At 39.9% G+C, this 27,147-nt stretch overlaps 1 protein-coding gene across 2 annotated transcripts; it reads right to left on the bottom strand.

The window, feature by feature from the left end:
* Positions 1–1,764: 1,764 nt before the first annotated feature.
* On the bottom strand, positions 1,765–24,988 carry LOC136386870 (ATP-dependent RNA helicase DDX3X-like). Of its 2 annotated transcripts, none has more exons than XM_066357992.1 (17): positions 24,765–24,988; positions 20,918–20,978; positions 19,154–19,201; positions 14,229–14,349; positions 12,471–12,629; positions 12,299–12,398; positions 11,236–11,371; positions 9,216–9,301; positions 8,851–8,949; positions 8,603–8,763; positions 6,467–6,611; positions 5,890–6,034; positions 5,473–5,654; positions 5,281–5,398; positions 4,889–5,042; positions 4,298–4,434; positions 1,765–4,144 (listed from the first exon to the last, which is right to left on the bottom strand). In XM_066357992.1, the coding sequence occupies exons 1-17, from the start codon at positions 24,807–24,809 to the stop codon at positions 4,065–4,067; spliced, it is 1,977 nt and encodes a 658-aa protein (XP_066214089.1). In that variant the 5' UTR covers positions 24,810–24,988; the 3' UTR covers positions 1,765–4,064. The 2 variants fall into 2 exon arrangements, with proteins under 2 accessions (XP_066214089.1, XP_066214090.1); XM_066357993.1 differs by having other exon boundaries at positions 4,298–4,431.
* Between the last annotated feature and the right edge of the window lie 2,159 nt (positions 24,989–27,147).

Below are 27,147 nucleotides of genomic sequence, written 5' to 3'. Positions count from 1 at the left end.
CTATATACTTACACATTTTAAAGTATCCATTAAAATTTTTTGCATATGGGCACCAGAACGTATGTCCAAAAATGGTTATTTATGGAGGGCCCATATTTATTGCTTTTTATAACTCAGTATAATTTTTTTTAATTTTAAGAGGAAAATTTGGTGTCCCACTTATTTATGCATTCATTGGTTTTTATATTGATTTTTAGAGAGAAACATCGACTAGTCCCACTTATTTACAGATTCACTAGTTGACTCATGCATGTGCCCTAACAGGGGATTGAACCTGCAACCTTGACATACTGGGACTTGGGGTGGCATTTTAACCAACTTAGCTTCCTGACCAGGGATCATGGACTAATTCTTTTATGCACCCTGACCCATGATTGGACTTCCAACAATCCTGGCATATCCAGATAATGTTCTAACCCAGGGGTTGGGAACCTATGGCTCACAAGCAAGATATGTCTCTTTTGATGGCTGCATCTGGCTCGCAAATCTTTAATTTAAAAAATGTTAAAAATATAAAACATTCTCATGTATTACAATCTATTCATTTCCTACCGCTCATGTTCATAGCTGCGGGTGTCTGGAACCAATCACAGCTGTCCTCCAGGACACCAAATTTTTATTGGATAATGCATAATGTACATGGGTCTGTGTATGGCTCTCACGGAATTACATTTTAAAATATGTGGCATTCATGGCTCTCTCAGCCAGAAAGGTTCCTGACTCCTGCTCTAACCAAATGAGCTCCCTGACAAGAGTCAAATGCATGAAGAAACTACACAATAGGTAATATTATGGCTAAATCACAAACAGTGGTTATGTCAGCATTGTACAATTTTAGCAATAACCCTAAATTAGCTTAGCCAGAATTCCATCCTCAGCATTTGTTCACTGTCAATGATGGTGATGGGGTTTTCTTTATCCCTCCATCCTATTCCCTTCCCACAAATGTAACCCAGGTAGATATAACCCCGGGTTTGTCATCACTGACTCGTCAGGTTGGCCAGGATTCTCTATAATTCCAATTTGCTATCCTCATAATTTTCTATCCACCAATTCCCAACTACTTACTTGGGTATAAATGATCGCTCATCCATGATGCATTTAACCTAAGTATTCAGCATATAACTCTAACCCTACAAAGCAATCAGAACATAGTAACTATAGATGTTATCTCAGAGGTAAATAAGCAAAACTATACAAGAATATAAACTATGATTATACACAAAGTTTAATAACAGATAAGAGCCACTAAATGGTTAAGTCAGAACAATACTTAGCCTATACAATGATGGGAGATTAGCTGCAAGGAGACACAAAAAGACAGATTGAATCCCTTAAAAAAAATTTTCCATAAAATTATGTTAACCAGGTTTGGCTCTTATAACATCCATTTATTCATAGTAGCTGCCTACACATCAGTGTGACAACAATGGATTATTAGCCCACAGAAGAAATCAAAGGAACTGGGCACCTATGCCATTTGTGCTAAACTAACCTGTTCCAATTAATTCTTGATCCTTATATAGTTTAATAAACTCTGTAAAACAGGCCTCTTAAAGATTTCTGTGACCTATAAAAACGTGCTTCAAATATCTGAACTGTACACATCACCAAAAGGCCCAGGAGTACTTCTTGCTTCATGAAGAGATATTTCACAAATAGTTTTAGTGAATAACCAACCAATGTCCAATAACCAAACACTTCCAATTCTTTAATTTAGAGCATGATTATATTTCTACCTCTCTTATTAAGTCACACAGCAAAAAAGATTATGTTCAACTGTTTATTTTAGGAAAATCAAAATAAACACAGCACATGTAGTGCTAGCATCTAAAACCAATACAATAAGCAACTATTAAACCTACAGTGACTTGAAGTTCAGTGACTGCACTCAACAAGTTTAAATCAATCTATATGTACTGACGGATACAAGGTAAATGTAAATGTCACATATTATGGCAATACACAAAGATAACCACGTTTGAGGACTGCAAAAAATGCCAGACAGTGAAAACCAAACCAAACCAAATAACTTAAAATACTCAAAATCTCTTGAGATTGTGTACACTTCCTACCAATGCTTTAAAATGTCATCAATATTTTAAAACAAGCATATCAAAACTTTAGCAAATTTTAATTTTAAGCTGCCAATTTTGCCTTAAATTTCATCAGAATATTAGAGCTAGTTACATTGCCAATGTTGAGTCTGCTTAATTTGCTCAAGTTTAACAGGAGTTAACATTAAAAGCTCACACTACCCCGAAATATATTACCTACGGTGACAGTTAAGTGCCAGTGTTTATGTACTGTCTTTTGGTCAAGTTTCTTTAAACTTTCAAAGAATCACTTTAAGGCTTACAAAAATATATATTTGTCAAATGTTCAATAAATATTACAAACTAGCAGCAAAAAGTATCTTAAAATCTGTCATGTGCAAACAGTTTCTTCACAACTATTACCCCTGGTCCCAAAAAACTCTAGAATCTAGTTAAGCTGCAGTTAACAATTTCCAAGAGATAAAATAAAATTGGAAATTTACAAGAATACGCATATATACATACATATATATATATTACGCATACATATACATAAAAATTTCTCTGACTATGCAATAAAATAAGTACTTTGTAAAAAGTTATGGGCAAAGTGTAAAACAATCTAAACCTATACTAATTGAAATAGCACCATAACAAATGAGTTCAATACTATCAAATGCACCTACTTTATAAAGTTTTATAACAAGGCACAAAATGCTTGAAAATCTATTGCACTTTTAAGAAATTTCTGCCTTCTTATGCCACTATAAAGATCACTGCTCTCTAACCATAAAATCAGCACAGAATTCTAAGTGGCAAAGGCATTTTTAGACAGACAACCATCTTTGGCCAAATTTAGCATAAAGAGAAAATAAATACAATGGAAACCTATGCAACTAAAATAAAACTAAAACTGCACTGTATAGAAATAACATCTTGTGCAGTTTAGTACGTTTTTCGAACCTGTGTGATCTCAAGGATTTCAGTTTGCTGTTTCTCTAATTTACGAAGTGTACAAGTGTAAGCCATATCAACAAAGTGTCAACAGAGTAATAATTTGCATTAAATGAAGCCTGCTGCATAACACTCTCTGATCATATCCCCTTGACCAAAAAACACCAACACTAGCATGTATTTTGGACCGAATCCAACCAGACCCATTAAAAAAACAAGTCACTGCCATAGTCAGCCATTCCAGTATTTCAGTATTTATGGCAGGCATTAAAAATAATCTTATTCAATACTACTCCACATTTTAAAAATTAAACATTTAAACTTTTCTTATAATAGTATATTCACAATTGCCTAGCTTAGTAAAAACATTAAAAAAGAAACTGCTATATTTACTTGCATAAACTTTGAAGAGTGCTTTGAAAATGCCACCTCATCATGACTGGAATGACGTATTTAAATACTACAAGGTTCTAAGTGCTTATCCAGAATAGAGTGAGCCAGTCAGAACTTTAACATAATTTTGCCACATTAGAAACTTAACTGTTTAAAATGTTCTTCTCCCCAGTCTGTAAGTATCACAAAGTCCTAGCATAGGTTCCTGCCTAATAGATTTTAACCTTTTAATATTTATTGATAAATTGATGACTCCTGTCAAGTTATATCACACCTGTGTGCCAAGGTTTGATTGTAACCCAACTTCAGCAATTTATTTTGTCAAAACAACTGATATCTTGAACATTACTAAGCCAAGAGGAAACCAAAACAGTAAGTTGTCTAAAGGTAAAGTTACAGTACATTAAGAAATAAATGATTCTCAGTCACAGTTATATAAAAGCAGCTTGGGATGAGAAATAAGCAGGAAGCAAGTTAATGCCAACTACAGCAATTAAGTCTTTGAACCAATTTCTGAATAGGGCTGTTATTGTTCTTTTCTTCTTGTGACTTTGAGCTTCCATGAATTTTCAGGAGAATCACAGCTGGTAATAATGTACTGAAGTTCTTAAAGCTACACAACAGTCTGGCTAAGTTACATGTGGTTTCCATATTAGCATAGATGATATTGCTGTAGCAGATTCAGTTGCCCCACCAGTCAACTCCCTGGGAGTTGTAATTTCCTCCATATCCGTCATTACTGTAGAAGCCTCCATAGCCACCTATCAAGAAATGTTTAGAGAGATTAGGTTACCCACTGTAAATTCTTTCCCTTGTTTCTCAAGTACTTTAATACAAGCCTAAAAAGAAGTACAACATTATGCACTGAAAAATAAGGGGTAAAAGCTGTTTCCTAAGTAATAAAAAAATACTACCTCCACCAAATCCTCTGCTGCTGCTGTGACTACCTCCACCACTGCGGCTGCTGCTTGCACGACTACTACTGAAACCAGAACTGCTGGAACCACTACTTTGTCGATAGTCTCTGGCACCAAATCCTCCACTGAATCTACTATAAGGAAAAACATTGCGTGATGGTGTACAAATATAAAGTTCAATTAAAATGGCAACCCACACACAATTCCCCAAACTCCAATTTGTGATTTCTCACTTTTAAATTTTTAAAGAAAAAAACATTGATCTGTTATCTGACTTAGTTATGCAGCTGACTTTTACATGTGGCCTGACATATCAAACCCACATGTTGGTGTATTAGAATAACACTCTAACCAACGGAACTACACAACCAGGGCCTCCAATTTCTGATTACTCATCTTATTTTCCACTGTAGTCTGTAGTAAGAATGTTTCTACCGGTCTCAGAAGTGACAGTGACCATTTCAAGTCAATTTCGCCCTTAAGAACATCCCTTTGCCAAAGCATATTTAGTAGTAGTGTTTTTACCTAACATTAAACATAACTTCCTACCCAAGGCAAAACATGGAAGAAAGTCAAAATAATTTGTACCTCTTAGAACGTCCACGACTGCTACCCTTATAGTGATGTTCATATGCCATATTTTCTAACCAAGATGGCACTTCTTGTTTAGCTTCCACAAGAAGATCCAACAAATCCTTTGTAATATTTCTATTTCTTTCATTAAAGAATGAGGTGGCAAGGCCTACAAAAACACAAAAAATTATATAGTCTAGGTTTTCATAAATTAGTCCTGTGTTCTTACTTTAATATGTAGACCATTTAAGTGAAACACCAAAACAGAACATAACTTATAATGTAACCAACTCAAAGTGAGATAAAAACTTTTAATGTGACATCTGATGACACATTTCCCTTTGAAAAGGACGGTTCCAGATTTTAGTTTCTGTATCAAACATTAAATAAGCAAACACTTAACTTACCAAGGTTTCCTACACGTCCTGTACGGCCAATACGATGTACATATTCTTCAATATCACTTGGCAAATCAAAATTGATAACATGTTTCACATTTGAAATGTCTAATCCTCTTGCTGCCACCTGAAAAATAATTTGTTTAAAAAAAAAAGGCAATATACAAACATGCTTAACTCAAAAATACAAAATATACACACAGCTGTAGCCACTAAAATAGGGCTTTTTCCTGAGCGAAATTGGTGAAGGGCTTCCTCTCTATCTCTCTGTGATCGGTCTCCATGGATACTAGTACAAGCATATCCTTCATGGTATAAGAAATCCTCCAGAGAATCAGCACCTTTTTTGGTTTCCACGAACACTAAAGTCAGCGAATCTCTCCCTGAAAAATTACATACAAAGGTTTTGTTTATTAAGAGCAACTCAGCATAAAGTAATGATGAGATCTAAGAATACTAACCAGCTTATTTCTCTTTGACCTTAAATAAGCATGCATACATTGAAGTTAATAAAATAAGCTTTCATTCAAAGCTTAGAAAGATGGAAATAAGAAACAGTAAGAGCTAAAAAGATCCAAGCATTCTTCTTATGTCTGACACCATTAATAATTATTTTACCTGTTGCATTTAACAGATCAAGCAGGAATGACCGTTTGTCTGACTCTTCCACCCAAACTACTTTTTGTGTGATATTCTCAGAGGTAGAACCAACTCTGCCTACAGCCAGAAAGATATATTCATCCAAGAAATCACGAGCAAGCATCTGAAAAGGGGAAGAAAATCTCACTTATTATCTACTTTATTTATTTATTTTAGAGAAAAGAAGGGAGACACAGACAGGGACAGAAGACAGGAAGGGAGATGGATGAGAAGCAGCAACTGATTGTGGTACTTTAATTGTTCTTTGACTGCTTCTTTTATGTGCCTTGACCAGGGGGTTCCAGCGGAACCAGTGACCCCTTTCATAAGCCAGAGACCATGGGGTCATGTCTATGATCCCACGCTCAAGCCAGCCATCCTACACTCAAGGTGGTGACCCCAAACTCAAGCCAGCAGCACTCAGGTTGCATCCTTAGCGTCCCAGGTCCATATATATTCACTATGTCTCCACCTTGTCAAGCTACTTTAATTTTCTAACTATCTACAGATAATGTATCATTGTTAACATGGTCTAAAAACAATTTTATCAACAAACCTGTATTTCCTTAGGAAAAGTAGCACTAAACATCATGGTGTGGCGAACACCCTTTGGTGGCATAGTATCTTGCTCAACAATACGACGTATCTGAGGTTCAAACCCCATATCTAGCATCCTATCGGCTTCATCCAACACCAAGTACCTGTTTCAAAAGACTCAGTTTAGAATTTCATGCAAGATTGCCCAGTGAGTACAGTTGCATTTGTAGTTATAATACAGTTATACTGTTATACCAACATTCTAGTCTCAAATTTCAACACATGTGAAACACATATACCACACAACCAAATTAGCTGCTATTTATTGCAAAAAATTTTACAAATGGTAATTTCCAACCTCCTCCTCAAAAACAAAAACCTTCCAGTCAAGATAGCAGCACAAACACAGTACTCCCCACCTCTTGCAACCACATCAAAATTAAAAGTAAATTACGGCAAAACCATCATTCACAACTGCCTGAAATCTTGCTGAACAGAAGTTCAAAGATTAGGGATTGAAGATGTCACATTGAGACTGGTGGGAAGGTCAGAGATGTGGAACAGACTAGCCCCATTCCCATGAACAGCAGATTAAAACTGGGAGGGATATCTAAGCTGCAGAACTCTGCCCCAAGAAAAGAGGGGCCCAGGGTCCCCATCCAAAGGTTCCTATGCCAGTAGAAGTCCCTATAAATTTTGGCTGTGAAAGCCAGCAGTGAATGAGGCTGAGGAAGACTAAAGGGCTGCTGGAGTCACCAGCAATTCCTCTTAAAAGGGCCAGCACACAACTTACAAAAGTACTAACAGAGTTCCTTTAGTAAGACCTCTCCCTACAGTGTCAAAAGGTGGGTGCCACAGCCGACTCTCCATCAACCTAGCTCAAACTGTTCACACAACCCTGGAGATTCCCAAGACCCTACCACCATCAACTTTTGGGCCCACTCAGTTGTTTCCAGTGGCTTTTACATATAAATGACCTATCTTCGCTCATACTTCAGATTTTCCTAAAATTTCTCAAAAGATGTAGTATCTGGCCTTAGCAAACCCTATAATTCTAAGTGCCCTAGGCCTGGCACTAGGAGCAACTGGCCTTAGTTGGCAGCTTGGCCTCTTCTGGGCACAAAGCTACATATGGCTTTGTAGTTCATGCTAGGTGGCCGCAGGCAGAACACAGGAGACTGGCCTTGTTCTGAATCACCAGGAAGGCCCTGGAGCCAGTGCAATCAGCAGATAGCTTCAGACTGCATCCAAGTACCACCACTCAATCACCATCACAAGCAACACACTCAAGAGGTAAACTCTGGGAACCAGAGCCCTGATGATTAAGTACTGCTTAATTCTGATGGACTCCTGCACAGTTGAACCCTCATGGTGGTCAAAAATCAGTAATCATTGGTTGCAGCCAGTCCTTGCAGCTAAATGAACTGGGGATAAACCCTTCCCACTGATGTGCTCACCAAAAGAGGCAGGTGAACAAAGCCCCCATGAAGGTGGGTATACCTCAAGGTTCATGCCAGGAAGCTGTCCTACTGGACCTACTATACTAAACAAGGCCACTCTGTCAAGCCTGGGAGATATATGTACAGTTCTACTTAATACATAGAACCAAACACAGGGAGGTACCAAAATAAGGAGACAAACACATCCCCAATTAAAAAACAAAACTCCAGAAAAAGAACTAAAACTAACTGGGATAAGCAATTTACCTAGATGCAGAGTTCAAAATACTGCTTAAAGCATGCTCAATAGACTCAAGGAGAATATCAAGAGCATAAAAAAGGATCAGCAAGGCTATAATTTATAATCAAATGATATATAAAGAACCGTCCCCAATGCCCGAAAAAGCTAAAGAAGTTCATCACCACCAAATCAGTATTATTACATGAAATGTGAAAGGGTCTCCTTTAAGGATGATGAAAAAAATGATGAAAATATAAACAAAATGGCAATAAATACCTATCTATTAACAATTAAACCTAAAAAACAAGATGAACAAGTAGAATACAAAAAATAAAAAAGTTAATTTTAATTTCAAAAAAATACATAGGAAGTTACTTTTTCTTCTTAAAATTAGACAATACTAGTAAAATGCAATTAAATTAATCATCATTAATATTTGTTTAAAGTTATACACCTATATAAAAATTTAACATACTTGCAAAAATCTAATCCAATCTTTCCTCGTTCCATCATATCCACTAGACGTCCTGGAGTGGCAACTAACAAGTGACATCCACGTTCTAAGTCTCGAATTTGCTGACCAATATCAGCACCACCATAAACCACACAAGGACGAACTCTAGACCGGTATGAAAACTATAAGCAAAGAATTTATTATGCAGTTAAAAATATCAGAATCAATGAAAATGCCAATAATCAACAATGAATGAAGTATGTATTTACTTTTCTGGCTTCCTCATAAATCTGCACGGCCAATTCTCTAGTTGGGGCTAAAACCAAGGAGACTGGGTATTGTTTACGGCGTCCATACCTCCCAGTTTCCTAAAAAATAAGTACAATTTAAAAATCATTCATACTTTATAACTTGGATTCAAAGACCTAAACTTTTAATCTTTTGAAAAGTCTAACAAAAAATTTCATTAAGAAAAAATATCCCCTTAAGATTACACACCAACACAAGTTTTCACTGAGGAAATACACTGAAAAGAAAATGTAAATAAAGTATATTTAGAATAATTTAAAAGGTCCCAACAGATATTTACAAAACATTTTCTAAGAAAAAACTTATTTCACACAAATATCTTTACCTTCACTGCTTTCAAAGCCTCCCCTGGACCATCTGTATAAATTTGACTCAAGATGGGCAAAAGAAATGCTGCAGTTTTTCCAGACCCTGTTAAAAAAAATACTGGCTTATTAACTTTCAATATTAATAGTGTTTGAAATGTTCTTTTAGTAAAATTTTACTTACTCTAATGCATTATATACATATTTTCTGGAAACCATGGCATGTTTATATGGCTCAGCAATTTATACCAAATGACTTCTCTGATCCATTTTAATCAGTAGATCCCTTTGTGTTCTAATTTGTACAAAAACACAACCATTTTGCCTATTATCACATTAATTTCCATTTCAATACCTTGGGTATTATATATGTAGAAACATTAACAAGTGATCAGCAAACTTCCTGAAAAATCTGATTGTAAAAGGTTTTGCAAGATAGTCTGTCTCCTCTTGTAGAATAAAATAAAAGCTATGGGTCGAGTCCTTTCAATAAAACATTGTTTCAAGCCTGACCTGTGGTGGCGCAGTGGATAAAGCGTCGATCTGGAAATGCTGAGGTCGCCAGTTCGAAACCCTGGGCTTGCCTGGTCAAGGCACATATGGGAGTTGATGCTTCCAGCTCCTCCCCCCTTCTCTCTCTCTGTCTCTCCTCTCTCTCTCTCTCTCTCTCTCTCTCTCCCTCTCCTCTCTAAAAAAAAATGAATAAATAAAAAAAAAAAAATTTTTAAAAAAAAAAAAAAAAAAAAAAAAAAAAAAAAAAAAAAACATTGTTTCAAAAAAGGTGCTTAGTCGGCCTAGCGTGCGGAGGACCAGGGTTCGATTCCCGGCCAGGGCACACAGGAGAAGCACCCATTTGCTTCTCCACCCCTCCGCCGCGCTTTCCTCTCTGTCTCTCTCTTCCCCTCCCGCTGCCGAGGCTCCATTGGAGCAGGGATGGCCCGGGCGCTGGGCATGGCTCTGTGGCCTCTGCCTCAGGCGCTAGAGTGGCTCTGGTCGCAACATGGCGACGCCCAGGATGGGCAGAGCACCGCCCCCTGGTGGGCAGAGCGTCGCCCCTGGTGGGCGTGCCGGGTGGATCCCGGTCGGGCGCATGCGGGAGTCTGTCTATCTCTCCCTGTTTCCAGCTTCAGAAAAATGAAAAAAAAAAAAAAAAAAAGGTGCTTAGCTGACCCAAGGCCTTAGGTTCGATACTAAGAAAATATACAATTCTTTTTTATTTCCTATTGAGGGGGATATTTTGCCAGAATTGGAAACGGGAGGCAGTCAGACAGACTCCCACATGCGCTGGACCGGGATCCACCCGGCATGCCCACCAGAGAGCGATGCTCTGCCCATCTGGGGTGTTGCTCTGCCGCAATCATAGCTATTCTAACGCCTGAGGCAGAGGCCACAGAGCCATCCTCAGCGCCCAGGCCAACTTTGCTCCAATGGAGCCTTGGCTGCAGGAGGGGAAAAGAGGAAGGAGAGGGGGAGGGGTGGAGAAGCAGATGGGTGCTTCTCCTGTGTGCCCTGGCTGGGAATCGAACCCGGGACTCCTGCACGCCAGGCTGACGCTCTACCACTGAGCCAACTGGCCAGGGCATACAATTCTATTTTTTAAAGAAGGAAATACACTGACAATGACAAATGACTCACATGTTATATAAACTACGCAGCCTTCCCATGCCCCAATTTCCAAAATACCAGAACAATGTGGGATTTAATTTTCTTTTGCCCATCTATTTTTATGGATCACAGGCTTTTTCCCTGGTTTATATTTCTTATTCAAGTTATACTGCTTTCTTCCACTGCATACACAATTTTCCTGTTACAACAACACTAGGCTGACAATCTATTATAAACTTTCCCAAGATACCATGATAAAAACATTAGTTTTAGCTAAAAGAACCGAAGATATAAGATAGACATTTTCACGTTATCTTTACCTAATCCAAAATACGTAATGTTAAATTAAATATGGGAATCAGACCTCCATACTGAAAAAAACTATTTTTAGAGCAAGCCCAGTTAAGACTTTTATTTTTTGTCAAGTGAGCTTACCTGTTTGGGCACAAGCCATCAAGTCTCTTTTTTCTTTGATAATAGGAATAGCATATTTTTGCACAGGAGTAGGTCGAGTATAACGAGTAAGCTCAATGTTTCCCATGATAATTTCTCCCATCTCAACATCACTGAACTGTTACAGAAATTAAACCAATCAGGTTTCAATCATTAAAACAGGTCACACAGAACTAGAAATGCCTTATCTTGCTGAGAATTGTTTTATACTAATATAAGTACAGAAGTAACCAAATAAATGTCTAGTTGTGATTAAGTTCAGTTAATTTTAGGCAAAACTAACATGATATTGTTTAATTTTTATTACTTTATTTTTTCTTTTTCTAAATTAATTTTAGACAGAGAAAGAGAAAAAGGGGAGGCATAGAAACTCCGAATTTTCTGTATGTGCCCTGACCAGCAATTCACCCAGCAACCACTACATATACAAATTATGCTTTAACCAACTGAGCTATCCCGCCAAGGCTTATCGTGATCTTTTGTTTTTTAAAGAAAACGTACTCCTGAATCTAATGTATAAAAATGTAATTTTGGGGCGTGGCCAGGTGGTTCAGTGGCTAGAGGGTTGTCCTGCCATGTGGAAGTCCCGGGTTCGATTTCCAGTCAGAGTACACAGGAGAAGTAACCTTGTGCTTCTCCGCCTGCAACCCCCTCCCTATCTTTTTCTCTCCCCTCCTCCGGCAGTGATGGCTCCACTGGTTCGAGCACATCAGCCTCAGGCACTAAAGAGGGCTGGCTCCATGAAGCCTCCACCTCAGACACTAAAAATAGTTCAGTTTTGAGCATGAACCCAGATTGTCAGAGCATCAACCCCAGATAGGGGTTGCCAGGTGGATCCCAGTCAGGGTGGCATGTGGGAGTCTGCCTCTCTATCTCCCCTCCTATCAATTGGAAAAGAAAAAAAATATTTAATTTTGGATTCTTACTATGTTTGGAACTTTTTCTACACCAATAGTACTCATAATAATAACATTAATTTCAGTCTCTCCTTTTTTTCATAAGACAATGAAGTTTTTGGTGACTTGACAGAAAACAAAAAACTTACACTTTCAATATGTGGAGGACAGTTATTGCCAGTTGCCTCTACTGGAATATCATCATATTTCTCAAAGTTAATCCCAGTGTTTCCTCCAGAAAACAGTTCCCTAAAACCAAATGATTATTACATGTTATAATAATAAGTTTCATAACAATCAGCATACATTTCAAAAACTTACTGCTCCAAACGTTCACTTGGTGTAAGTGGTTTTGACCAATCATCTTCATCTGATGATCTGTCAGACCATCGACTGTGTCCACTGCGATCAAATTTGCCAAAACCAGTCCTGTCACGACTGCCAATACTGTCATAGTCACTCCGTCCACGATCATCAAACCTGAACCAGCACAGGCAACTAATTAGTATGTTACTCATCCAATATCATATTATTATCTTTATAGACTTGTATATTAAGTTGAATTTTGTCCACAGGTATGTTTCAAAGATGTCAACAATTCAATTTTGGCTTTCTCAGCTATGAAATAAGGCTCTCTACATCATTCATTAAAAATAAAACCCAGCATTCTTTAGAACTTTTTACAAAATTATTCAGCTTAAACAGGTCTCACAAGTCAAGTGGTATTAAGACTTATAACTGCCCTGGCCGGTTGGCTCAGCGGTAGAGCGTCGGCCTAGCGTGCGGAGGACCCGGGTTCGATTCCCGGCCAGGGCACACAGGAGAAGCGCCCATTTGCTTCTCCACCCCTCCGCCGCGCTTTCCTCTCTGTCTCTCTCTTCCCCTCCCGCAGCCAAGGCTCCATTGGAGCAAAGATGGCCCGGGCGCTGGGGATGGCTCTGTGGCCTCTGCCTCAGGCGCTAGAGTGGCTCTGGTCGCAACATGGCGACCCCCAGGATGGGCAGATTATCGCCCCCTGGTGGGCAGAGCGTAGCCCCTGGTGGGCGTGCCGGGTGGATCCCGGTCGGGCGCATGCGGGAGTCTGTCTGACTGTCTCTCCCCGTTTCCAGCTTCAGAAAAATGAAAAAAAAAAAAAAAAAAAGAAAAAAAAAAAAAAAAAAAAAAAAAAAAAAGACTTATAACTAGTATAATGTACTACTTCATGTCTTCATTTTAAAATATTAATATGCTTACCAGGAAAACAAATAAGTTATCTGGATGTCAATTATCCTGGTATATCCATTTGGTTATATAGAAAAAGATAACGTAAGCCCTGGCTGGTTGGCTCAACAGTAGAGCATTGGCCCAGTATGTGGAAGTCCCAGGTTTGAGTCCCGGCCAGGGCACACAGGAGAAGCACCCATCTGCTTCTCCACCCTCCCCCTTTCCCTTTCTCCCTCTCTCTTTTCTCCTCCTAAAGGCAAGGCTCCACTCAAGCAAAGTTGGCCTGGGTGCTGAGGATGACTCCATGGCCTCGGCCTCAGGCGTTAGAATGGCTCCAGCAGCAACAGAGCAAAGCCCCAGGTGGGCAGAGCATCGCCCCCTGGTGGGCATGCCAGGTTGATCCTGGTCGGGCACATGTGGGATACTGTCTGACTGACTCCACACTTCTAGCTTCAGAAAAATACAAAAAAAAAGGTAACTTATGGGATATGACAAGAATTTTAGCTTTATTTGTGAAAAACGATACACGACTAACCAAAGACATTAAGTTCTTAAGATCTACTTATCACTCTTGGCAGTCATAAAAAATGTTCAATTGCCACAGAGAAGGCTTAATTACATAAAAGTAAAAGATCCATTATGTCAAACAGCATATTCTTATGGTATGTAAATTTCTACGTAACAGAAACCTAAAAACTCTGATGAAGATATTTTAGAACCAAAAAGTACTAAGCCAGTATTTTGCTAACCACCTATCATAGAAACAAGTCTATAACAAGGGGGAAAATAAATCATGATTAAAGATCAAGGAATGAAAACACATCAAACTAAGAGATACGATTCCTAAACAGCTACATTTGCAAGCTGAGAACTTACCTCCCCCTTGATCCACTCCCAGTGTAATAACTGGACTTTCCTCTTGTATCTCGAGACCCAAAACTGCTATATGCATCCTTATCTTTACTACTCCACCCTGAACTGTCTTTATCATAGAATCCTTAAGAAAAAAAGAAAATCAGAAGTTGACAATAGTTTTTGGAAGATTCCTGTCTTTTCAAATAAGTAGTTCTTCAAAGAAAGCCACCCTTAGCTTGTCCTTGGGATAGGAGACAGGGAAAGGGAAAACACCAAGAGTCAATGGGATTATTTTTTTATAGAACTGTTGGGCCTGAACTGTGGTGGTACTGGGTAGACAGAACGCTAAGGTTGCTAATTCATAACCCTGGGCTTGCCTGATCAAGGCACATATGGGAAGCAACTACTTTGAGTTGATGCTTCTCTCACACACACACCCTCCTCCACTCATTTCTCTCCTCTCTCTAAAAATCAATAAATAAAATCTTAAAAAGAAATTTTTTGGACAGAGAAACCAACATTTAGGTAATTAGTTTAGATCAACTATTTTACTATTAATCCTCTTTTCCTCTAAAAATTATTAAGCAAAGAAACTACATGGTTTAAAAACAATGTACTGAGTGAATACCACTCCTAAGAAATGAACAAAAACAATGAAAACAGAAGCCTACTACAGTGAAATTATTGTAAATAAGACTGTGGCAAGACTTTAACTGAATTTATTGGGGTAACATTGCTTCACAAAAACATACAGGTTCAAGTGTATAAAATAACATTAACTAAGCCTTCCTTAAAACTACCATGGCTCTCTATGGGATCACTGACATGAACTCATGGTCACTGGCTTGTAGCCCAAGGTCACTGGCTCAAGTGAAGGCCCATAGTCAAGGCACATATGAGAAACAATCAGCCCTGGCCGGTTGGCTCAGCGGTAGAGCGTCGGCGTAGCGTGCGGAGGACCCGGGTTCGATTCCCGGCCAGGGCACACAGGAGAAGCGCCCATTTGCTTCTCCACCCCTCCGCCGCACTTTCCCCTCTGTCTCTCTCTTCCCCTCCCGCAGCCAAGGCTCCATTGGAGCAAAGATGGCCCGGGCGCTGGGGATGGCTCTGTGGCCACTGCCCCAGGCGCTAGAGTGGCTCTGGTCGCAATATGGCGACGCCCAGGATGGGCAGAGCATCGCCCCCTGGTGGGCAGAGCGTCGCCCCATGGTGGGCGTGCCGGGTGGATCCCGGTCGGGCGCATGCGGGAGTCTGTCTGACTGTCTCTCCCCGTTTCCAGCTTCAGAAAAATGAAAAAAAAAAAGAAAGAAACAATCAATGAACAACTAAGGTGCCACAAGTGAATTGATGCTTATCTCTCTTGCACACACTAAACAAACAAACAAAGGATTGCTTTCAAAGAAATTCTCCCAATTTTAAAGGTCAATGGCAGTAAGCTAGGGCAGTTGTAAGTAACCATGTTGTTACATTTCATCCCTAAACATTAACAAGTCCAGAGAGAAAAACTGACATAATAAAATATATTCTACATTGCATATGCAATACACATTTTGAAATCACCCACTAAATACAAAGTTACTTTGTGTACAATTATACCTAGAGAAAAGCTAAAAAATAAGAGATACATGCACTGGTAGCTGGTTCAGTGGATAGTATCATCCCAGCCCACTAAGGCACATATGAGAAGCAACTAGTGAGTACAGAACTAACTGCAAGAAAGACCTGATGCTTTTCTCCTTCAAATCAAAGGTGGAAAAAAATTGAGGTCCTAACTAGGCCCTTGCCAGTTAGCTTAGTTGGTTAGAACGTTGTCCCTTAACATCAATGTTGGGCATCTGGTCCATCAGGGCATAAATGGAAAGCAACCAAAGAACACACAGACCAAAGGGACAACAAATGTTTCCCTCTCTCTTCCCCTTTCCTCTGTCACTCTAAAAATCAATCAATAAAAAGCTTACCAATATGTCAAATGTATTAGGACAGAAAATTTCAAGATTCATAAATGACGATGCTCCAATTACAGGCCCTGAATTATACTCAAACTGCTCATATGGGCTCTCTGTATTAAATGGTATAATATGAACTTATTCAATAAAAAATATAAGGCAACAGTGGCAGTAATTGATCAACAGCAATATAAGTATGACAAATCAAGTAAGCATCCTCAATACATAAAATATAATCTAGCTTAGTCTAAAATCTAAAAGAAGTCAATTGCCCTGGCTGGCTGGCTAAGTGGTAGAGTGTTGACTTATGTATGGATGTCCTGGGTTCAATTCTCAGTCAGGGCACACAGGAGAAGCACTCATCTGCTTCTCTACTCCTTCCTGCCCTTTCATTCCCCCCCCCCCCCCCCTTCTTGCAGGCATGGCTCAACTGAAGCAAGTTGGCCCCAGGCACTGAGGATGACTCCATGGCCTCCACCTCAGGTGGTAAGAGATCAGTTGCTGAGCAGCTGAGTAACAGAGCAATGCCCCAGATGGGCAGAGCATCACCCCCTATTGGGTTTGCCAGGTGGATCCCAGTCTGGATACATGCAGGAGTCTATCTCTGTCTCCCTTCTTCTCACTGAATAAAATAAACACACACACACACACACATACAAAAGAAATAAATTAAGTAAAAATAGTCAATATAAAGAGTTTCAATGTTGTCTGCTTTGCTCCAAAAGATTTTTAAGGGTATCCTCACAAGCACTTGTATGGAAAAATAACGATTTGCCTGACCTATGGTGGTACATAGGATAAAGTGTCAACCTGGAACATAAAGGGCGCCAGTTCAAAATCCCAGCTTTGCCTGGTCAAGGCACATATGAGAAGCAGCTGCTACAAGTTCATGCTTCCTCCTCCCCTCACTTGCCCCCTTTTCCCTTCTTTCTAAAATCAATACGATTTTTAAAAAAAGTATTTAGAAACTACAACTGAAATTTTAAATGACTTTTTTTTTTTAATGTGAGAGACAGGGAGGCACAGACAGACTTCCACATGCACCCTGACTGAGATCCATCTGGCAAGCACAGTAGGGGGCGATGCTCTGCCCATCAGGACTGTTGTTGCCCCATTGCTCAGCAACTGAGCTCTTCTTAATGTCCGAGGTGGAGGCCACAAAACCATGCTCAGTGCCCAGGGCCAACTTACTCCAACTGAGCCATGGCTGCAGGAGGGGAAGAGTGAGCTAGAAAGAGAGAGAGAGAGAATAGGGAAGGGTAGAGAAGCAGATAGTCACCTCTCCTATGTACCCTGACCTGGAATCAAACTCAGGATTTCCACATCATGCCCACGCTCTTCTGCTGAGCCAACCTGCCAGGGCCTTATATGACTTAACACATTCAGGCATAAAACAGTGAAACATTTAGAGTCAACACAGACTTGCTTCAAAATACTAATTCCTGTAAGATTTTAAAAAACACTAATTTTAGAAAAATTTTTACTCACTTCTTAAATCATTTAGAAACCTTATGTACTTAAAAACAAAGATTTCTCAATCCATTGTCACAGATGTCTCAAAGTTTTAAAGTTAAAATTACACTGACGTATTGTAAAAGTTCCTATTTAAACATTAATCATCAAAATAACGAAGAACCCATATTGTATTCCCCCACCCTTATTTTATTTCATACTCATGTTTACTGTTTTTCAAATCCTAGGTGTCCAACATATTGTGCCATCTGTATAAGCTCAGTGAGAAACAAGTATAACAGGGAAAAAAGAAAACTCCCATACTTGCCTATTTTCCCTGATATACACTTATCTAAAACGTATCTACTTCAAACCAAAGAGAAGGTAACAAGGATAAACTCACTAATATGGTTAACTATATGCAGACATTTTACTAAATGTTTTGAAGTTTACAAATTTAGTTACTTTCCCTTTTACACTTCTACTTGTAGTAGCAAACCAGTCAACCAACAGCCTTTAGTAGACAGAAAAGACGGTTAGATTTTTTTTTTTTCAGATGAAGGGAGAGACAGAAGGGTCAATTCGTTGTTCCACTTAGTTATATCCTTTCTGATAGCTTCTCATGTGTGCCCTGACCAAGTCTTGAACCAGTAACCTTGTTGAGCTGGTGTGCCATGAGGAACAAGCTAGCAACCTTGGTATGCTGAAACAATGCCCTTCTCTACTATGCAACCCAACAGGGTAGTCTCTTTCATTTCTTAAATTTCCTACAGTACTGTCAGTCCCTCTGAAACACTTAATATATCCAGAATGCAATTCCACCAATATTCACGATAAAAGAAATCTCTAATTACTTTAAAAAAAAATCCTATCAGCTAAGTGATCACATACAGACTTAAGTCTAATGCTATATGCTACACGCTACATGTAGACATTATACCAAAATACAAGCCCTGCCCCCCCCCACTTCTTTCTCTACAACTTTTCTTTTGGCTTTTACTTTCCATTCTTGAAAGCCTTAGGTTCATACTGGTGAACACACAGCATGTAAACTGTTATCCATCACTCTACATTAAAAACATAATACACTAAAAGGTATCAATATTTTAATATCAAATAAAATTTAGGCAAAATGACAATAAACAATTCCTCCAACCTATCAAATGTGTTCTAAAATGCTCTAATCTTCTCATTGTTAACTATTCTGTAATAACCCCCTTTTTTCACGTTGGCAACATGTTAAAACTCAGTAAATAGGACTTGATTGCCATGTGATTATGTAATTGGGCACACCCACAAACAACACACCTCTTTCAAAGTAAATATCAATGTTTACCTACAGATAGAGCAACGAGTAGTGAAATTATACTAGCAAAACTTTGGGCTCAAAGTTGGTCAGAAGAAGTAAGAACAATCAATCCATTAGGCGGCATTAAATTAACTTTTTCAAAGTTAGAAAATGCTAGTTCTTGAACACAGAAAGAAATACAAGACAGTAACCCTGTATACACTTCCCAAAGTTACCTCAAAGCAGCATTAACCACTTACCTTTCGATGCTTCTTTGTTTCGTAAGTGAGGAGGTATATAGCGCCCTTCTAAAGAGAAAATATAAGATTAAAAGCATTTCATATTGTCTAAGGGCCAGCTTTTTATAAAAAAATTTTAAAAGTCCTACAAAAACACTTTAAAAACGGATTTTCTGCCCTGGCCGGTTGGCTCAGCGGTAGAGCGTCGGCCTAGCGTGCGGAGGACCCGGGTTCGATTCCCGCCCAGGGCACACAGGAGAAGCGCCCATTTGCTTCTCCACCCCTCCACCGCACTTTCCTCTCTGTCTCTCTCTTCCCCTCCCGCAGCCGAGGCTCCATTGGAGCAAAGATGGCCCGGGCGCTGGGGATGGCTCTGTGGCCTCTGCCTCAGGCGCTAGAGTTGCTCTGGTCGCAACATGGTGACGCCCAGGATGGGCAGAGCATCGCCCCCTGGTGGGCAGAGCATCGCCCCTGGTGGGCGTGCCGGGTGGATCCCGGTCGGGCGCATGCGGGAGTCTGTCTGACTGTCTCTCCCTGTTTCCAGCTTCAGAAAAATGAAAAAAAAAAAAACAACAAAAAAAAAACGGATTTTCTTTAAATATTTTGCAGCAGGGAGAAATATCTAAAAACAGGCTATGTTCATTTAATAGCCCCCTCCCCACCCAAATGGGTATTAAAGATGCAAATGTAGGAACATGGATTTTAAGAAAAATTCTCAAGCCAAGTACATTTCAATAGCTACTACTGGTTATTTAATAAATGCTTTAAAAGGCCCTGGTATTTTAGGTATTTGTTACATGAATTATAACATTTAATAAATATAATCAAAACTGAAACATAATGGCTTACAAAGGAAAAAAGTCTATTGGATAAATTAACTAATTTCAATTACTCCCAAAAAAAGGCTATTTTTACTCAAGTACAATGACCGTATAATAAAAATAAATAAAAGCTGGAAAGAAAAATGATTCCAACAAGGAACTGTTGGTATTAACCCTGAGTTTCCTGACTTAAGACAATAATCTAGCCTATGATTAATAAGAAACAAAAGAACAAAGCAGAAGGAAGTCAACAATTACCTAAAAATCTGCATTAACTAAATCTCTAACTTTTGGACTGAATTAAGTATTCCAAACTATTAGTATAATTAAATCCTTATAATATTCATATAACAGCAAATAAGATGCAATATGAATTAACCAAATTACTAGAGGCTTTTGAGCTCCCCCACTGGCTTTTTGAAAACTTGGGTCTAAGGTGAGATCTGCTGCCAATTCTTTCAAAGAGACTCAAAAGTATATGAATAAATAATTAAATTAATAACCACACCTCTTTTCAAAAATATCTTTATTTCAAACGAATTCTGAAACAAGGCTGACATTTTAATCCTAACTATCACCCAAGAATCTGTATCATTAAATCTCTAGTTTTTCATGCAAAATGAGTACGGGGAGTTCTCTAACACATAAATGCACAGGCTTGCTTTATTAGTTTGAATACATTTCAGGTCAATTCATAAGAGAAATGGACATATCTTCACCTTATTCCTGCTTGACCGCAATTTATACTGGACATAGTTTTCTATAGATGCAAATATTTCTTTAACATTTCTTTAAGTGATTAGCTGCTTACACTAAAAAAGAGCCAACCAACTGCTTTTATTATCCAGACATGCTAAAATACTTGAAACAGTTATAAGTAAAAATAGAAAAAAAATTAATTTAAAATCAGAAAGTGCAATGAAATAGTAATATTAAGCTCTAATATTTCAGAAATAATACTTACTGCTTGCTGTACTTCCCCCTTTACTCTGATTATCAGGAGAATTCAGGTCTAGACCAGCCAACTAGAAGAGAGATATTAACAGCTCAGATGCTGACATACTATATATTCTACTACTAAATGGGTAAGGTTAGGGGCGGAAGAATCAAAGCACAGATACCCTTACAAAAGGCTAATGGGTTCCTAAACTCCAGTCCTACCCAGGTAAGGCTAAGTTCCTTAATCTTTATGCCCTGTCTGCTTTTCTGGTTCTAAGAATGCTTTTTCAAGAAGGACTGATGTTATAAGTACACCCACAGAGATGATTCAAACACATTCATCCAAAACAAGTTTTCCTGTAATAATTTTTCACAGTAAAAGCTCTGCAATCATCAAAAAAGTTACCATAATTTTCTCAAAGCCACTGGTTTTCTACTTGTTATTATTTTAAGCCTCCAATGTATACATGAAAAACGTTAGAGCAATCTGAAGATTACTTACGTGCTTAGGACAGTACAACTCTTCTAATATAAATAAATTCCTAAGCAGCAGCAACACGACCACATATCATACATTGATAATACTGTGCCATTTTACTTAACACTGCACACTATAAAACAGTATTTCTTTCTTTCGTTTTGGAAATAAGTACAGAAAAGTCATCTGTCACAAAATTACTAAGTGGCACAACTGACATTCCAAAATTCCAAAAGATCTTTTCCCACCTGTCCCTTTTCATAGCGATGTCAACATCACGGAAAAAAGATTATTTTGCCTTATAGTATCATGTAATAAAGCAGAACCACTTAACGAAGAACCAAGCAGAAGAAGAACCACTCAGAAGCAGTAAAATAATTATATAAGCACAAATAAAAACTTAAAAACATTTTAAGAAAAGCTAACGGTTTCCATTGATTTGCAAATAAACTTTGGTGCATCATGTCTATAAACACTGCATTAAGAAGTTCAAGATAGATAGGAGGTGGAGCATCAGCCCAGCATGTGGATGTCTCAGGTTCAATTCCCAGTCAGGGCACACAGAAGATGCGACCATCTACTCCGCGCCCCTCCCCCTCTCCTGTCTTCCTCTCTCATAGCCATGGCTCAAGCTGTTGGGGCAAAGCTGGACCCCAGCGCTGAGGATGGCTCCATGGCCTCACTTCAGGCGCTAAAATAGCTTGTTGCCGAGCAACAGAGCAGAGCATCGCCTGGTAGGGGGCTTGCGTTGGATCCTGGTCCTGGAGCATGCGGAAGTCTGTCTCCCCACCTCTCAATAATAGAGAAAAAAAGTTCAAGATAATATCAAATTGTATCCACAATCCATTCGAGATTCTATAAATTATCAACCTTCCCCAGACTGCAATTGCTTACTAAAGAATGCAAATGGCGCAGACAGCACAATATACCAAAAATTAAATGGATTCCAGCTATACAAAAAACGTTACAATGTCATTGTCTGCACTTTTTTTCTTTTTTTCCCAGAGACAAAGAGATAGACAGGGACAGACAGATAGGAACAGAGAGAGATGAGAAGCATCAATCATAAGTTTTTCCTTGCGACACCTTAGTTGTTCATTGATTGCTTTCTCATATGTGCCTTGACTGGCGGGCTCCATCAGACCTAGTGACCCCTTGCCCGAGCCAGCGACCTTGGGTCCAAGCTGGTGAGCTTTGCTCAAACCAGATGAGCGCGCGCTCAAGCTGGCGACGACGGGGTCTCGAACCTGAGTCCTCAGCATCCCAGTCCGATGTTCTATCCACTGTGCCACCGCCTGGTCAAGCTGTTTGTACTTGATACCAGATTTTAAATTTCTATGCTTTTTAACATATCGAATATCAGTACACTGCACGTGTTAATACAGCAATACTATTAACAAAAATGTCCTTAAAACGTATGATCAAAAATAATGTATGATCCATTCATGTCATTAAGCTTTGTTACACAATAATTCAGGAGTCTGACAAAGTTTTTTGAAAAAGGTTGACGCCCCAACTCAGCAATTTTCAGCTGGTATTCCGCCTGCATTTTTAAAACATACGAGGCCCTGGCCGGTTAGCTCAGTGGTAGAGCGTCGGCCTGGTGTGCAGAAGTCCCAGGTTAGATTCCCAGCCAGAGCACACAGGAGAAGCGCCCATCTGCTTCTCCACCCCTCCCCCTCTCGTTCCTCTCTGTCTCTCTCTTCCCCTCCCACAGCCGAGGCTCCATTGGAGCAAAGATGGCCCGGGCGCTGGGGATGGCTCCTTGGCCTCTGCCCCAAGCGCTAGAGTGGCTCTGGTTGCAACAGAGCGACGCCCCGGAAGGACAGAGCATCGCCCCCTGGTGGGCAGAGCGTCGCCCCTGGTGGGCGTGCGGGGTGGATCCCAGTCTGGCGCATGCAGGAGTCTGTCTGACTGTCTCTCCCCGTTTCCAGCTTCAGGAAAAAAAAAAAAAAAAGTTAAGAAAAAAAAAAAGAAAACATACGATAGTCAAGGGGCACTGACATCTTTTCCTTTAGATTTTTTTTTTTAAGTCGACAACAAACACAAGAGTCCTTCCTTGTGAATTAATGAAATTATACGTTTTGCCCCCATCGGGTAGTCAAAGAACGTGTATTTTAGGAGTTTGTGTGCCTTGAAATGAAAAAGGTTGAAAACTGCTGCCCTAAATCAATTCCGTTTATTAAATGTGTAAGACAGAAGCCGAGACAAAGTTTTGCTCACTTAATTTGTCCGAAAGACTCACTGGAGTTTCTCTGGAGGCAATAGTACGATAACGAAGTGGTTATCTCCAGTCAAGGAAAACAAGCCTCCAACTGCTCTTAGTCCCAAGACCTCAAGAAAGAAGAGGATATGATTTGGCTTTAACCTATTTTAACGTTTTTTTCCCTCAGGGACGACAAAATCAGTAACAAAAAAACATTACCTGCCCTGACAATCCTCTTTTAAGTCTTTTCCTGTGATCGACTCCAGAGTCCAACGCCTAATATAAAAATATACAACTTAGTGTGCCTTTCCCTCAAAAGAGCAAAAACTACAGGTAAAGACATCAAGTTTTCGTGTAACTAAGAAAGTAAGGGAATTAATTCCATATCTGAAATATCTGTAACCTCCCAGATTAATACCTGCCAGAGTCTTATTTCCATTATGCCCAGAGCTTGGTCAAAACAAGCACGCGGCGGCCATGTTTTCCCTTCCCTCACCACATCTTTTTCCGGCGCTTCTGCGTAACAAAACTTTCCACTCCGGAAACATCATCACCAGCAGCACCTGATGGCAACAGCTCAACGCCCAAACGCCCGTAAGAAATAACAAGGTAGCCACTTGGCTGTCTTTACAGTCAGTTGCGTACCTGAGTCCGACAGTACCTCGTTTTCCGTTAGCGGACCGCAGGCGTCCGTAGCCTGCAGTCCAAAGGATACCGCCAACATTAGTCCGAGAAATACCCGCTTCCCGTCCTCCCGACAGTCCATGACCGCAGTCCGCCTGGTACCAACGACATCTCTGGGCTTAAATCAGTATCGTCCAATAATACTAATCGTTTCAAAACTAAAAATGGAACCCATCCTCATACCTTCATCCTATCACTCTTCAGTCGGTACTTACAGAGGCCGATTTCCAGGGCACCATGCAAGCACACAAAAGCCGCCACTGTGCGTAGGCGGGTACGATATAGCCCAAGCCGATCCACAACCCGACTCAAATAACAGTTACAACAAACATTAATGTAACCAATCGACTCTTCTTTTCTCACCGTATCCCACACAAAATTTAACAAATCCACGAGGACCCACGATAAAGTAAAAGGCGGTGGTCGGTTATTACTGCGTCACAAGCCCCGTTAAGCGAGGGAAATGGAAACACAAATACTCTCAATAAGCACACTCAGGCTCACCTGCTGGTCCAATTCGTGTGCGTTGTCCACCGCCACATGCCTCATGCCGGAAGACGACTGAGGATTCGGAGTATCCAATTGTCGATCCAGCTTGCCGGATGTCTACAGCTCTCTGAGGTACAAAGCTTGGCCGAGGCCACAATACATGTACTTCGAAGGCTCTAGGCCACAACGTAAGTCGTGACCATCGTTCTCCTGCCTTGCCCACCACCCACTCTTTCTATTTCTACGGTTACTTCTAACTTGCGTTTAGTCAAAATCTCGCGCGATCTTCTCGTCAATCTCGTTCTCAAAGGATCTCAAAACTCGCGAGACTTTCACTTCCTCCGTCCCCCTCCCCCCCACCCGGACTCTAGCGAAGTCTTGAAATTCTTGGAAGTTAGCGGAACCAGCCCTTCACTTTTTCTACCAATTGGGAAGTGTTAAACATACCTTGGGGGCACACATTATCTTTCCCATCCTCCTATTTTCCCTTCTACTTCTACTGCTTTTCCTTTATCTTCCCTTTCTGTTTCGGGAATCGAAAGTTTTGTAAAACATCTGGGTTCTAATTAGCCCACTCGCTTTTTGGAAGCCTTCCCAAAATCGGAAGTAGTAAAGAAAAAACACTGAAGCCGACTAGATTGAGGGTACCATGACCGCAGGTGTCCAAAGTACTGACCTTTTAAACAGAGATCGTCGATGACTTGAGTAGTATCTTTCAGTTGGAAAGGCTAAGGAGGAGGAGGTTGACACATGCTCTCTGCAGTAGCTGGGTGCTGCCCGGCGTGAGTGGCTTAAGCTGCCGGGGCTTGGCCAGATACCCGAAGCCTCTCCGGTTTCCTAGCGGGAACTTCGCGTTTCAGTCTGGTGTGGGCTCCGCGTCACCTGGTGACGGAACAATGAAACAATTATAAGGTGAATGAAGCTAATGATACCGCACTTCTCTGGAGACCTCCTCTTACGTTCCTCCCGCCCACTGCCTCTATCCCAATCTCACTATTACCCCCTCCATCAGGCCCTTAGTCTACATTAGGTTTTTTATTTCTCCAGCGGTCTAAGTCTTGAGCCGCTGGTGGTACACTACCCACGGGGCTCTGGACATAGTGAACGACACTCTTGATGCCCGAGGAACTCAGGGTTGTTTGTGGCTAAGAGTAATCACTCGGCCAAAGGAACACTGAGTTTACCAAACTAAGCTTGAAACGACCCCTAAGTCTGCTGCTGTGGGTAATAAATGGAAAGAAATGGGCCTTTGGAATTGTTTTTCCCGCCCTCTTCGCGATTACTTAGTCTTTATGCAGCACCATAAGCTCTTCAAATGTCTGAAAATGCAATCACTACTAGATCCTTGGCTTTAAATGAGCAGCAGGATGTACATACTTCCCTAAACACTCTTACATTTCTGTTAGCACAAGCTTTTTCACTATCCTTGACAGGGTCTCCTGTTGCTAGGATTGGGATAGCTCTGGTCTCTAAACATTTACAACACAGAAGATGTTTCTTAATCTTCAGTTCCTTCCTCCCTCCCTTTCTCTCATTCTCCCTTTCTCCCTCCCTCCCTTTCTCCCTCCCTCTTTTGTTTTCTGTCCTTTTGTCTTTTCTTTTTGGAATTTTTATGTATTGATTTCAGCGAGATAAAAAAAAAGGAGAGAGAAAAACATTGATCTGCACTTCCCCACCGTGCTCCTGAGCTCTCTGGAAGGCTAGGGCCTTCTTTGGTTTCAAAATTGAAAAACTCAAAGGTAATTCAACAAGTCACTTTTCTCCTTTGTCATATTTTGTCAACTGAATTAAATCAGCCTTTCTATGGGATATATTTTCCAGAGGACATTTTTACCATAGTGAAATTAAAATTTATAGGGGTATAAATTAAAACCACTAGTGCTGGGTGTCTGAGGGAGGTTGAACACATAATAAGCATACATTGATAGTAGATTTGGGCACCTGGAAGCCATATAATTATGTTAACCACTGTCACCCCTATCAATCAAATTAAAAAAAAAAACAAAAAACTGACTGAGTTTCTTCCCAGAGTGATAATTGTAATACAAAGAAATAAAAGGAAAAATAACTATTAACACATAAATGTCCTACACAACCAAACACTGACAACAGTTAACACTTGTCCCATTCAACCACAATAGAAACAAAATATGTTCACACCTCATGTATAAAGTGTTGCTGTTGCTAATATTAGGTGACAACATTACACATTTACCTTAAATTAAAAGGTAGTTGCAAAAAATCCACTATGTTAAGAGTAGTCAAAAATATTTTATATTAAATAAAATTCAACTGAGTAAATTTTGTGAAAAGTTGCCTTTCTTTAACCATTCATAAATCCCACACAGCATCCTATTTAGCAAGTAGAAAGGAGCTTAGGCCCTGGCTAGTGACACAA

This window comes from Saccopteryx leptura, unplaced genomic scaffold (genome assembly GCF_036850995.1).
Source record: "Saccopteryx leptura isolate mSacLep1 unplaced genomic scaffold, mSacLep1_pri_phased_curated manual_scaffold_18, whole genome shotgun sequence".
NCBI classification, from domain to species: domain Eukaryota; kingdom Metazoa; phylum Chordata; class Mammalia; order Chiroptera; family Emballonuridae; genus Saccopteryx; species Saccopteryx leptura.
The sequence above is the reverse complement of the archived record's forward strand: the minus strand, read 5'-3'. Positions and strand labels throughout refer to the sequence as shown.